The 12,863-nt window shown below is 37.0% G+C and overlaps 8 protein-coding genes across 8 annotated transcripts; all 8 read right to left on the bottom strand.

The window, feature by feature from the left end:
• Window positions 1-80: 80 nt before the first annotated feature.
• Window positions 81-801, bottom strand: GCK72_014488 (uncharacterized protein; the record flags this gene model as incomplete). Its single annotated transcript, XM_003088441.2, has 3 exons — window positions 81-180; window positions 227-579; window positions 628-801. The coding sequence occupies 3 exons, from the start codon at window positions 799-801 to the stop codon at window positions 81-83; spliced, it is 627 nt and encodes a 208-aa protein (XP_003088489.1).
• A 416-nt stretch (window positions 802-1,217) lies between these two features.
• Window positions 1,218-1,994, bottom strand: GCK72_014487 (uncharacterized protein; the record flags this gene model as incomplete). Its single annotated transcript, XM_003108184.2, has 4 exons — window positions 1,218-1,317; window positions 1,369-1,718; window positions 1,768-1,904; window positions 1,955-1,994. 4 exons carry the CDS (start codon window positions 1,992-1,994, stop codon window positions 1,218-1,220), a joined length of 627 nt encoding a protein of 208 aa, XP_003108232.2.
• Window positions 1,995-3,299: 1,305 nt separating this feature from the next.
• Window positions 3,300-4,026, bottom strand: GCK72_014486 (uncharacterized protein; the record flags this gene model as incomplete). Its single annotated transcript, XM_003108078.2, has 3 exons — window positions 3,300-3,399; window positions 3,450-3,805; window positions 3,853-4,026. The coding sequence occupies 3 exons, from the start codon at window positions 4,024-4,026 to the stop codon at window positions 3,300-3,302; spliced, it is 630 nt and encodes a 209-aa protein (XP_003108126.2).
• A 681-nt stretch (window positions 4,027-4,707) lies between these two features.
• GCK72_014485 (uncharacterized protein) lies at window positions 4,708-5,478 on the bottom strand (the record flags this gene model as incomplete). The annotated part of the gene is made up of 4 exons (XM_003108303.2): window positions 4,708-4,807; window positions 4,855-5,210; window positions 5,255-5,391; window positions 5,442-5,478. The coding sequence occupies 4 exons, from the start codon at window positions 5,476-5,478 to the stop codon at window positions 4,708-4,710; spliced, it is 630 nt and encodes a 209-aa protein (XP_003108351.2).
• Window positions 5,479-6,479: 1,001 nt separating this feature from the next.
• On the bottom strand, window positions 6,480-7,266 carry GCK72_014484 (uncharacterized protein; the record flags this gene model as incomplete). Its single annotated transcript, XM_003108260.2, has 4 exons — window positions 6,480-6,579; window positions 6,626-6,990; window positions 7,042-7,178; window positions 7,224-7,266. 4 exons carry the CDS (start codon window positions 7,264-7,266, stop codon window positions 6,480-6,482), a joined length of 645 nt encoding a protein of 214 aa, XP_003108308.2.
• A 657-nt stretch (window positions 7,267-7,923) lies between these two features.
• GCK72_014483 (uncharacterized protein) lies at window positions 7,924-8,656 on the bottom strand (the record flags this gene model as incomplete). The annotated part of the gene is made up of 3 exons (XM_003108036.2): window positions 7,924-8,379; window positions 8,428-8,564; window positions 8,614-8,656. 3 exons carry the CDS (start codon window positions 8,654-8,656, stop codon window positions 7,924-7,926), a joined length of 636 nt encoding a protein of 211 aa, XP_003108084.2.
• A 568-nt stretch (window positions 8,657-9,224) lies between these two features.
• On the bottom strand, window positions 9,225-10,048 carry GCK72_014482 (uncharacterized protein; the record flags this gene model as incomplete). Its single annotated transcript, XM_003089075.2, has 4 exons — window positions 9,225-9,327; window positions 9,436-9,647; window positions 9,698-9,835; window positions 9,878-10,048. 4 exons carry the CDS (start codon window positions 10,046-10,048, stop codon window positions 9,225-9,227), a joined length of 624 nt encoding a protein of 207 aa, XP_003089123.2.
• Window positions 10,049-10,537: 489 nt separating this feature from the next.
• On the bottom strand, window positions 10,538-12,791 carry GCK72_014481 (uncharacterized protein; the record flags this gene model as incomplete). The annotated part of the gene is made up of 5 exons (XM_053730309.1): window positions 10,538-10,684; window positions 10,730-10,847; window positions 10,900-11,002; window positions 11,050-12,621; window positions 12,665-12,791. 5 exons carry the CDS (start codon window positions 12,789-12,791, stop codon window positions 10,538-10,540), a joined length of 2,067 nt encoding a protein of 688 aa, XP_053585081.1.
• Window positions 12,792-12,863: the final 72 nt, after the last annotated feature.

Here is a 12,863-nt window from a genome sequence, read left to right as displayed (position 1 = left end):
GTATATCCCATTTTTGACTCTTTTGACAAGAACAACTGCTCGAGAAAATAATTTACTAAACCAAACAGTCGAAAAATAAATTAAGCGCAAAGTCCGGAAGATTGCTCGCAGCTGGTTCCAGATGGGCAGGAGGAGCAGGTGGATCCCTCGTTGTAAATGCTTTTGAAGATGTAGTTTCCTCTGAAAGTTTTTGAACTTTCTGGGGTAAAAATGCATTTAAACTAACTGAATCTTGTAGTGACAGACAACAACAACTCTAGTCAATCCTCCCTTTGATCCATCTGGTCCGCAGTTCTTAACTCCACATCCAATCTTATCAGTCAGAGCCCAAGCCATTTGAGTAGCATGTCCAACGCCAGTGTTAGCAAGAGACATTGTGAATTTGTTGGTTGACCATCCGTAGTCTTGGAATTCAGACTCCCAAGCAGCAGAAGCCATTCCTCCGAATCGGTCGAGGTTACCGATATCTCTAGACCAGTAGTAGTAGAGGTTCTCTCCGATATCAGAAATGGTGGAGTGTCCGGATGGACATGAGTTGGCATAGTTTTGAGCAGAAGATTCGAGAGATCCGTCCCATTTCTAAATAGAAACATAATGAGAAGAAAATAGATTCAGAAGTCAACAAACCATCTTCAGCATGTTGGATCCACTTGGCTTACGAGTTCCTCTTGCCACGTATTGTCCCTTGGCAATCTTGGAACGAAGGTTGTTGTGTCCATTCAAGATTCCATCTCTACCTCCACCACCGAATTGAGCATAAGCTCCAACGCACACAAGGGCCAAAATCAGAAGAGTTTGCATGGTTTCTCAAGTTATGAAATATTAAATATTGGAGAAAAGGAAACTAAAGGGATGTGGATGATGCTCTAAGGACCCCTGACATACCTTTTATACTGACTGAAACTATTAAACTTGTGATTTTCTCAAAAGAAACTGCTCGCTGAATTCACTTCGTTTATGAGTGTTTTATGGTTTGAAAAAATACATTTTCTCTTTTTTTTGAAGTTTGCACGAAGTTTCAGTTTGCAGAAACGACAATATAGAGAAGATACAAGATGAGCCATTTTTTATTGCAATAAGCTCGATTAACTCAACTGAATGACTTTCAAAAGAGGAAAGAAATAATCATAATCTTTATTTATTTTTCACTTATTGAAAGTTTTAATTACATTATATGGCTAGGCCTATTCTGAAAGAAACGACGAAGAAAGATGAAATTATGCACATAATCCAGTTGTCTGGTCGCAAGCAGTTCCAGTTGGACATTGGGAACATGTGAATCCACTGACATAGATCACTTGATCCAAATAATTTCCTCTGAAAAAGAACTTTCCATATCTTGAATCACCAAAAACTTCTCAAACTTACAATGGTTTGTAATGACAGACAACTGAAACTCGGTTCATTCCACTGGCATCTTTTCCACAATTCTTAACTCCGCAACCAACGAGATTTGTTTTTGCCCAAGCCATTTGAGTTGCATTTCCAATACCAGTGTTGAAGAGTGGCATATCAAAGTAGTTCGATGCCCATCCGAATTTCTGGAATTCCTGTTCCCAGGCGACTGAAGCAGCTCCTCCGTAAACATCAAGACCTCCGATATTCGCAGAAGTTGTTCGCATATATAGATTCTCTCCGATTCCAGCAGAATTAGAATGAGTTGTTGGGCAGGTATTCGCATAAGTTTGAGCAGAAGTTGCCAGAGTAGAGTCCCATGACTATAATTATATTATTCAAAATATAGAAGATTATTTCAAAAAACCATACCATTTTTCTCATGTTACTACAAGTTGGTTTGACTGTTCCATTCACAGAATATGTTCCAGTAGCCACTTTTGATCGCATTGAATTATGAATATCAACAATAAATTGTTGAGTATTGCTACTGAATTGACAGTTGATACCTAAACATATTTTCAGATCAGAAGTCATTCCCATTGAACTTGAATCTTACCGACGAAGACAAATGAAGCTAGAATGAATTGAGAATACATCTTGTGTTGAAATCTGAAATCCAAATCGGTTCGATGGTATTTATACAGAGTACTAGTTTGTATAAACAACTGCGAAATGAACTACGACCAGCTAATTCGTAGAACGAGAGCATAGTCAGAGGGACGGAACAACAGGTGTGTCAAACTTCAGTTGAGCTCTGTTCGATTAAATTTCGACAAAAAACGAAATATCGGCACGTATGTCTATATCAGGGAGAGACTAAACTTCAATTTACGATAGACTACTCTATTGGTTTAAAGAAACACAAAAATGTGTGTTTTACACATGCATCAGACCATACCTGACAATACATTCAGTAGTCATGTAGACTCCAATCGACTGAAGAGCAAAACTCGTTTCTTCGATCACAAACTAGAGTGAGCTCTATCACCACTAATCTTCGGTAAGAGCGATGAAACCTCATCTGAACTGTTTTTTAAAAATAATATAGAACAAAACACTTTCAATCACTAGATTAATTATACATTTTTTCAATCACTAGGCCTGTTAAGCTACATTTTTATGAAAACGTTTACAGGAAATAAGGTCATGGATTCGGTATTTAAAAATATTCATTTTATAGTGAAAGAACTATCTCCATTTCGTCAGGTGTTACCAAATCGCATCAGCCAGAAGCAACATGATGCTTATTTTTTTCTTTTTTTATGCACTAAATATTTTTCTGATATGGGAAGCAATTGAGCAACAGACTACTAACACTTGTACTGAACAAAACTAGAAATACTTATTTCCAGTTCCTTTTCCAGTTTATCCATATTCATTAAATCCTTCGAAAATTTCTGAATCAAAAGCGAAGAAAAAAAGACTGTGTAAGCTTCAACTTCAAGAACATGGAAAAGAGACCGAGCTTATGAATCTGAGAATCCAAGCATCATCTAATAAAGTGCGAATCTGCAACCGGACACGTGCTGAAACTTTCAGTTTACATGAGAATAGCAGTCCGATATCAGAACAAATATGACACTTGAGACGGCGCCCCTGTTTTACCTAATGTCACTTTTAATAGAGAAAATGTCACAAAAAGTTTTAAATTTCTTTTTCTAGTTTTTTTTTTACCAAATCTTTATGATTTATCAGAGATAGGTTTTGCCAAAACCATCTGAGAGCTGTCACATCTTCAGAGCTTTTCATCCATATCAGTTTGTTACAGATTCGGAACAGCTTGTTACAGATTCGGTAAGAGTTATTGAAAAATTAACTTCCCCAATATCTATTTCTCCTTGAAACATGTAAAACAGGAAAAACCAAATTGGAATATTTATTCAGGTTATGCAAAACAAAAATTAGACACAGAGTCCAGTAGCTTTCTCGCATTTTGTCTTTCCTGGACAAGCTGAACAAGTTTTTCCACTTGCATAGATATCTTGACCCATGTAGTTTCCTCTGAAAATTAAAGATTTTCTATCTACACTTCTAAGTTCATAAACACTTACGGTCCTTTGTATTGGCAGACGACAACTACCGTAATCATATTATTCTTGGTCTTATCTTTTCCACAATTCTTAACTCCACATCCGATTCCTCCTGTGTTTGCCCAGGCCATTTGTGTAGCGTGTCCGATTCCAGTTCCGAAAAGGGCTCTGTCCAATTTGTTAGTCTTCCATCCGTACTTCTCGAATTCTCCAGCCCATGCACCAGAAGCACGAGTTCCGAATTCATCTAAATTTTTTGGAGCAGCACTAGACCAACGCCAATAAAGATTCTCTCCATATCCGGATCCTTTCGAGTGTCCAGTTGGACATTTGTTGGCATATGCTTGAGCTGATGCAGCCACGGTTGGGTCCCATTTCTAGAAAAATAAAGATTTCGGAAGAAATTAGAGGTTTAAATTCTTACAATTTTCAGAATATTGCTTCCAGCTGGTTTCTTTACTCCCTTTGCCACGTAAGTTCCTTTTGCAATCGAAGATCTCAACTTGTTGTGTGCATCAACGATAGCATTTTGTCCAGCTTTACTGAATTGAGCATAAGCACCAACACACAAAACAGTAAGGAATAAAATGGTTCTCATTTCTACTCGGAGATGAAGAGAGATGTAAATGATTCGAGATTCAGCCAATCGCTTTTATGCAAAAAAAGATGAGGGAAACGTTCAAAAGTTTAATATAAACTCTCATATTATATGGTTCGTGTGCTTGATGATCTTTTGAAATCATTTCTAGTTCCTCTTTTGGTTTTTAAAAAGAAATCGGTATGGAAGAAGACTGAAATATTACGCTACCTGACAGCGAGGAGGATTTCAAGATGATAAAACTAATCAAAGAGAGATTCAAACCTAGTTAGTGGTGTTTTCAAAAAGTAGACTGATTATCTCATTGTTTGGTTTGAGACTACTTCTGAATCAGGGTCGAAACGAATCATTTCTGATATATAAACAATTTCTCAACCGGCAGCCGTCTTTCGATTCCTGGATGAGAAAAATTGAGTATGACATGAGACTTCATGAGAAGAAGCCTCTTCTCTACAAGTCACTGTTTTATAGGTGACTTATAACCTAAGAAATCTTAGGAGCCAAGTTAAACCTATCAGAATTTCCGGATTCTCTTCTATTTTTTGTGTAATACTTTCAATTTTCTTTACACAAATATCGTTTTCTGAATTAATCTTATTTAAGCAATGTTCCATTTTCTCTACAATTTATTCAAACATAATCAATAATTGACTACAATTACTTGATCAAATTTACAGAAAATTAAGCGCAGAGTCCAGTAGCAGTCTCGCATTTAGTTCCAGTTGGACATGCAGAACAAGTGGCTCCAGATGTGTAGATGTTCTGGTTCAAGAAGTTTCCTCTGGAAAATGATTCAATATTATCATTGAAAGCAAGACGGAAACTAACTGTGGTTTGTATTGACAAACAACGATAACTCTAGTCATTCCTCTCTTAGATGCATCAGGTCCACAATTCTTAACTCCGCATCCAATCAAGTTTGTCTTAGCCCAAGCCATTTGAGTGGCATGCCCAATTCCAGTCTTGAACAAAGTCAAATCGAGAAGATTAGTCTGCCATCCGAAATCTTGGAATTCTTTCTCCCATGCAGCTGAAGCAGTTGCTCCGAATGAATCAAGATTCGAAACAGTTCCAGTGGTCCAATAATAATAAAGATTCTCTCCAAGTCCTGCTGCTCCAGAGTGTCCAGATGGGCACGAGTTAGCATAGGTTTGTGCTGAAGTGGCAATAGTCGCGTCCCATTTCTAGAAAATGTTTTATAACTCTCATTCCATCTTTAACAACTCACCATTTTGAGCATGTTGCTTCCAGCTGCCTTTTTAGTTCCCTTTGCCACGTACGTGCCCTTGGCAATCGATGATCGAAGAGTATTGTGGACATTAACGATAGCAGTTTGTCCATTGGAAGAGAATTGAGCATAAGCTCCTGAAAATGGAAAAAGATGGAAAAAAAATTCACTGGACAAAGTAACTAACCGATGCAAAGTGCAGCCAGGAGAAGGAGAGTTTTCATTGTTATTGAATTCTGAAAATGACTACGGGCGGTTTGTTTTTATACGGAAAACTGGTTTGTGTGTTCAACTGTCATTGAACTATGCACCATGTGCGAAAAAGCGTAGGATATATTCATGTCTAGAGGGGTCATGTGGTACCAACAGGTGTATCAAACTTTTGCTTGTTTGATTGAATCGAATTCGAATTTAATTGAATCAAACTGTCTGGGAATTGTAAACTTTTGAACACTTCCATTCTCAATTTTCAGTTTATTTAATCTTGAAATTTTATCGTTTTGTTATGTGGGAAAATGTGAAAATATTTTTAAATGAAAATAGGTTATTGACACAGAAAGAAGGGAATTTCTATGATAATATTTGATTTTTCGCGAATTTAGTAATGCCATGTGATTATAATAAAGCGTACTGTTCCTCATAACGCCAAATTTAACGATATCAGAGTACACATAAAATTCGATTTGAACACAAGATTAAACTGAAAAATCGAAGAAAAAGGTAACTGAAAACCTGAATAATCACAGATAGACACAAGGGTATTTTCCGCAATTTTTACGGAATGATCTCTGTGTGGTCTTCAAAATAGATGAATTACTCATACTCATGACGCCAATTTTAATCCTTTTAAAACAATTGAAAACACAGTTTCAAACTTTGAAGTTTAATTTGTTTTTAACACGAAGAGAGTACTGTTCGGTTTAGAGGATTGAAGTCTGTCTACTCCAAGACAATCCCATTTCGATTAGTTCCGTTATTGTAAATCAGTTGAGAACGAAGAGGGATCTAGAGGTATCTGAATTTCTATTAGTGTAGTTATTTGTGTGGAACGTGAACATATTGTATACTGAATTTTAGTTGACAGTACTTATAACCAATTCATTATTCACTCAACAAATTTACTCAATAAAAAGGACTTTCTTGAAAACCTTTTATTGGATGAGAATACATTTAGACTAATTTATCAGTACAGTAATCAATAGAATGAAATTATAAAAAACCCTCATTATGCACATAATCCAGTTGCCGCTTCACAAGTTGTTCCAGTCGGACATTGAGAGCATGTCACTCCTGTTTTGTAAATTTGTTGATTCAGAATATTTCCTCTGAAATGAGCATAAATTAATTGAAGACACCGAACAATGAACTCACGATGATTTGTAATGGCATACTACAATTGCTCTATTGTAGCCGGGAATCGATGGATCAACTCCACAATTCTTAACTCCACATCCTATAGATCCAGTAGATGCCCAAGCCATTTGTGTAGCGTGAGCAGTTGTTGTTTCAATTGGAGATGTATTAGCAAGTGTGAATGTATTTGATGGCCATCCGAAACGCTGAAATTCTTGTTCCCAAGCAACGGAAGCAGCTCCTCCGTAAACATCAAGACCGGAGATAGGAAGAGTTGTGTAACGTGTGTAGAGGCTCTCTCCAACTCCAGGAGTGTTTGAATGAACACTTTGACAAGTGTTAGCATACGCTTGAGCCGAAGTTTCCAATGTAGCGTCCCATTTCTATATATTTTTTCGATTTTTTATGAATGAACCTTGTTTTTATAAACTAACCATTTTAAGAATATTGCTCCCTGCTGGTTTTGTAATTCCTTGAGCCACGTATGTTCCCATTGCGACCTTTGATCGAAAAGTGTTATGGATATTCACAATAAATTGTTGAGTGGATGCCCTGAATTGAGCAAGAGCATCTGAAAAATAATTTCTGAACGTTTATCATTAGGACATGCTCTTACCAAGTTGAAGTGCAAATAGGAATACAATTGTGGTGGTTCGCATTGCTATCTACCGATACGTCCCAGTCTCTGATATTTATAGTCGAAGTGTACGTGTCATCTACATTCGGAACTCTGCCTGATATCAAAATGTTTGACAAAATAACATTTTCAAATAAGAAACACAGATTTCCAAGTGCGAAATAAAACCTGTGACTGCAAGAGAAATGTAAACTGAAGTTTATGGAAAATGCTGAAAATATGTAGTTCAATACGAATACATTCCAATAATTCTACCTGTTCTGTGTCTGAGAACACAACTTTCCTTGTTTGCACCATGCTTTCTTTTTAATATTCCGGGAATTGTGATAGACTTCTTATCACCATTTGGACTCTTGAACTGTCTGTTTTCTGATTTCACACGTTTTTGTTTCGAGTTTAGAGAAAGGCCAAAAAATCAATTGAATCGAAAGAAAAAACTGTTGATTTTTCGATACTTCTTCAAATAAAAAAGAAAAAATGAAGAGTTTCTCGTAAAAAACCAACAGAGAAAATCTGCAGTTCTTGACTTTATTGGTGAGAATCAACGAGTGAAATTGAAATTAAATTTTGATGAAAGTTGTAAAATTCATTTCCAAAAGCACGAGGTTTCAATAAATTGGCAGTGAATAAATGACTCTGATTAACTAATAATTACATGTTTCAAATTATCAAACGAAAGTTAAGCACACAATCCAGTTGCCGTTTCACAAGTTGTTCCAGTAGGGCAAGCAGAGCATGTCGTTCCACTTTTGTAGATATCTTGTCCCAAAACGTTTCCAATTGTCTTATAATGACAGACGACAGTAACCTTGTTGTAGTTATTTTGTGTTGCATCAACTCCACAATTCTTCACTCCACATCCAATCAATCCAGTATTTGCCCAAGCCATTTGTGTCGCATGGCCAATTCCAGTGTCAAAAAGAGCTTGAGTGAAAGCATTGGATGTCCATCCATCAGTCTGGAATTCTTGTTCCCATGCGACAGAAGCAGCCCCACCATAGACATCTAGGCCAGAAAATGGAAGACTAGACCAACGATAATACAAGTTTTCTCCAACTCCAGCAGTGTTCGAGTGTCCAGTTGGGCACTTGTTGGCATAAGTTTGAGCAGAAGTGGCCAGTGTGGCATCCCATTTCTGAAAATGTGTTACGTGTTATAAAAATCATGAATACACAGTTCCAACCATTTTAAGCATATTGGTTCCAGCTGGTTTTGTTGTTCCCTTTGCCACGTATGTTCCCAATGCAATTTTGGATCGAAGAGTGTTGTGGATTTGCACGATGAAGTCTTGAGTGGTCGCTCTAAATTGAGCATAAACTCCTGAAATTCAATTATGTTCTCAAAAGAAACTTCTTTTTTGAGAACTTACCAATTTGAAGAGTCGCCAAGAGAAGTAAAGTAATAGTGTTCATGTTGAAATCTGAAATTACTCTTTCAATAGACTGATATTTATACGAGAGACTGTTTGTGTGGACACCTGCTCCGTGAACTCTGCCCCATGAGAAAACGCGTAGGACTAGAGTATGCTCATGTGAGATCCTTTTTTAAATTTAAAATTGGATACAAAAGACAAATAGAACAAGCGAATTGTGATTTGATGACTAGGATATCGAAACTAAAAATCAACGCAATACGTGAGATCTATTGGAAGTTTATAGTATGATTGAGTTGAATAGGACAACGAAAGAAGTTTCAAGATTTTGAATCATAATATTTATATCTAGGGTAGACATTCCGGAGAAATTACAAATAAAACAATCTGAAAACTACCGGTAGCACTACCATATTTATAGATTCTGTAAGCTCTTTATAAAACTAGTTTTCTCTGTTGTTGAATCATACCAGATCTCTTTTGAACACGTAACATTCAGTCCCGCTCGTTCTTTTTAATCTTTTTTGTTCTGAATAAAAGAATAAAGATTATTTATTTTCGTGTGTTCTGATTGACAGACAAAACGAGAATGAGATTGAACTATTTATTTACATAACACAAAGACCAGTAATTGTTTCACATTTCGTTCCAGAAGGGCAGCCAGAGCATGGTGTTCCAGACACATAAATGTATTGATTCAAGTAGTTTCCTCTGAAAAATTACTCTTTTCTTTTTTTACATAATCATACCACCATGTTCTCTGTCTCTGTCAGAATCTGTGTAAACTCAAAGATAGACAACTAATTCAACATCACTTACTGAGGTTTGTACTGGCATACAACGGTTACTTTGTTCAGCCCATTCGTGTCTCTTCCACAATCTTTCACTCCACAACCAATTAAGTTTGTTTTAGCCCAAGCCATTTGAGTAGCATGCCCGATTCCCGTGTTAAACACGTCAATAGTTAGTAGATTGGAATTCCATCCATACTTCTGGAATTCATCTTCCCAAGCAGCAGAAGCAGCAGCTCCCTAAAAGGCATTGAAATCTGTGAACATCAAATAAAATTCCAATTGATTACATATTGATTCAGATCTCCAAGTGATCCGCTAGTCCAATACCAATAGAGATTCTCTCCGAGACCTGATGTTCCAGAATGTCCAGTTGGACATCTGTTGGCATAGTTTTGAGCAGAAGTGGCAATTGAAGAATCCCATTTCTAAAAAATCAGAATTTAAAGAAAACTGAGAAATATTCGAACCATTTTCAAGATATTTGCTCCAGATGGTTTCTGAGTTCCCTTTGCAACATAATTTCCTTTTGCAATCTTGGATCGAAGAGTGTTATGAGCATTGACAATTCCATTTTGTCCAGTGAATCCAAAATCAGCATTACAACCAATAATAAATAGCAGAAGCAATACAAATTTCATTTTTCTTCAGCAAAAAGTGCAATTTTAATCAAAAACTGAGGGAAAATGAATTAGTGAGAGGCGCTATCATTGCCACCCGTTTTATAGAAACTGTTATCATTCGAAAGTCTTTAAACCCGAAAGATAATTCAAGTAAGCTTGTCACGGCCGGAAGTGGACGGGGCACAAGACTGGAAGGAAATAGGAAGTTTTGGTTTCAGCCGCAGTGTAAACAACCTTTCAATTAGGAACAGAGTAAAGGTTATTTCACTTCATAATTATCAAAAGTGAGGAATAAGCGTGGGTATGAATGTTGTGTCTGAAATAGTTCTTATTCAATTAAAAATAATTAATTTATTCATATTACACATGTTTTCGGGAAATAAATATGAAATTGAAAGGCACACGTCTTCGGGTAGTATGAGACAGGAAAATGACAATTAAAAATAGAAAATAGAATACGAATACTATATTTCAAACATGAAATAACTAAATTAAGATTTGCGAGCTCTATTCTGAATCAGAATAAATGTCTTCTTGGGGTTTCGCTACATCTCCAAAGTAACCGATGTAGAATTTCTCGTAGAAATCGGTATCCATGAGCGATGCTTGACACGATTCAAACTGTCCGAGTTGTTTGAAAAGCTGTCGAAGCTCCTGAATTGGAAAAATTATTTTGAATTTTGGCTGAAAGTACTGTACCTCTTTTCGTTTTTTCGTTAACATGCCCTCCGGACAGATTTCTGTGTCAATAAGACAGTGGGCTATATACTCAATCCACATCAGATTTGTCCGGTTTTCGAATTTAATCCAGTTTCCGCTAGAATAGAAAAATTGCAGAATATGAAAAATAAAGTTTATTATTAACTCACTTGCAGTTGGCTCTCATTTGACGGTAGACATCGAATTGTGGATCTCCAGTTCCCTCGAAAACACCTGGATCATTCTCGAGATCTAGGAAAACTGTGGTAGGTCCTAAAATAAGCAAAATTAAAGTTTGGTGTGGCTAAAAGATTTATTACCTTTCGAGATTCTACTGAGTGTAAAATCAATAATATTCACTTTAACTCCATGGGCTTTCAAAGGAATTTTATGACCACCAATCATGTAATCGAGCTCTTCTACTCCACAACGATCAATCAGAACATTTCCAAGATGTAAATCTCTATGTTCAAATTCTAACAGAGATTCAGCAGCAAGCATCGAGAGAATAAGTTGATGTAGAATTGAGAGCATTTCGTTTTCACTTTTCAGCACGAAATCTTCCAATGCAACTCCACCATTTGCCGATACAATTACGATGAACTTCTGATCATTAGACGAGTAGATATCTGGTCTTGTATTCTCAGATTCTTTCACGGATGCAGTATAGGTATCCCAGGCTTTCAGCAATCCTTTCGGATAGTTTCCTGTCACAATTTCTGCTGCTATCAGTTCAATAAAATTAGGTGTGGAATGAAGAGATGTCATATTTTTCAACTGATTCAGTTCCTTCATTACAATCAATTCAGGTAGAATTTGATCTGCGGTTTGCATTCTTTCTGAATGATATTCTCCAGTATACAATCGATTGTTCTCATCAGCTTCAAATGGAACAACTTTAATTGCGACGGGTTTCCCTTCCCAAACTGTCGAGAATACTTCTCCATAGGATCCTTCGCCGAGCTTCTTCACTCTCCTTCCGTCTAATGCGGTTTTGGGTAGACTAGACCAAGTTTTCGCTTCTTTTTGTCCAGCAACATGAAGTAACTGTCCCATTGTAGATGGTGCAACTTCAAATGTTCCATCAGCAAGATAAAATGGAAGCAACGATGGATCTTCATTGTGAATAGTCATTCCAGTTGGTACGTTTCTGGAGTCAACACGTGATTCAAAAAGTTGTGATCTCCCAACATCGTCACCCATTGTTTCTTCTAGATATTTTTGATCAAGAGACATATCCTCCATTGCACTATTGATGGAATCATGACAAGAAGAAGCGGCTGACATTACTGAAAGGCGGGAAACTCGAGATTCTCTCGCAAGTTGGCGTTGTTGCGGTTGCAGGGTTCCTCGTTTTTGTACTGCGTTTTCTTTCTCAACTTCCTGCATATAATCATGTTGTTCCTCTTGATCATTTTGCATCGTCATAATAGTACTCATTCCTTGATCGTTTTGCATAGTCAAAACAGTACTCATTCCTTGATCGTTTTGCATCGTCATAACCGTACTCATTCCGTGGCACATTGTCTCAGGGCTCTTAGTCCGTTGTCGTTTTTTTGCATATTTGGTGTCTTCTTGATTTGGTTGACAACTTTCTTCTTCTTCCGCTTCGTCCAACATTTCCGTCATTGAGGTTTCAGCTTTCCGATTAATAGACGTGGCCCCGTTAGATGTAGCTTCGTTTTCTTCTGACTGATTATGAGATGTGGACGCGATTTCATTTTCTTTTGAAATGTTGGTTGAACATTCCTCATTAGGTTGAACAGTTTCGAGGTTTCCACTTTCTACTGCAGCTGTTTTCAATGTGAGTTCTTTCTCCGAAGACACAGAAGGACACTCAGCAACTTCTTGAACTTCTGCGTGATTGTCGGAACTATCATTATCGGAACAATCTGGAAAGAAATGTAAGTAGCTGAACAACCATTTTACACTTACTGAAAACAGGAACACTTCCAGTTTTCCTACTCTGTAGTTTCTTTTCAAGGGGTGTACTCGCGTTCTGAAGCTTGGGAGAGAAAACAAGTTCAGTTGACATGCAATCTGTGCTCTCGAAAACATCCATTCGGTTTCCTCGTACTGGTGTATCTAAATGATAATTTTATCAAAATAATTTAATTTCTGTGTAAACGTTACA

Source organism: Caenorhabditis remanei, chromosome IV, assembly GCF_010183535.1.
Source record: "Caenorhabditis remanei strain PX506 chromosome IV, whole genome shotgun sequence".
In the NCBI taxonomy this organism is placed as follows: domain Eukaryota; kingdom Metazoa; phylum Nematoda; class Chromadorea; order Rhabditida; family Rhabditidae; genus Caenorhabditis; species Caenorhabditis remanei.
The sequence above is the reverse complement of the archived record's forward strand: the minus strand, read 5'-3'. Positions and strand labels throughout refer to the sequence as shown.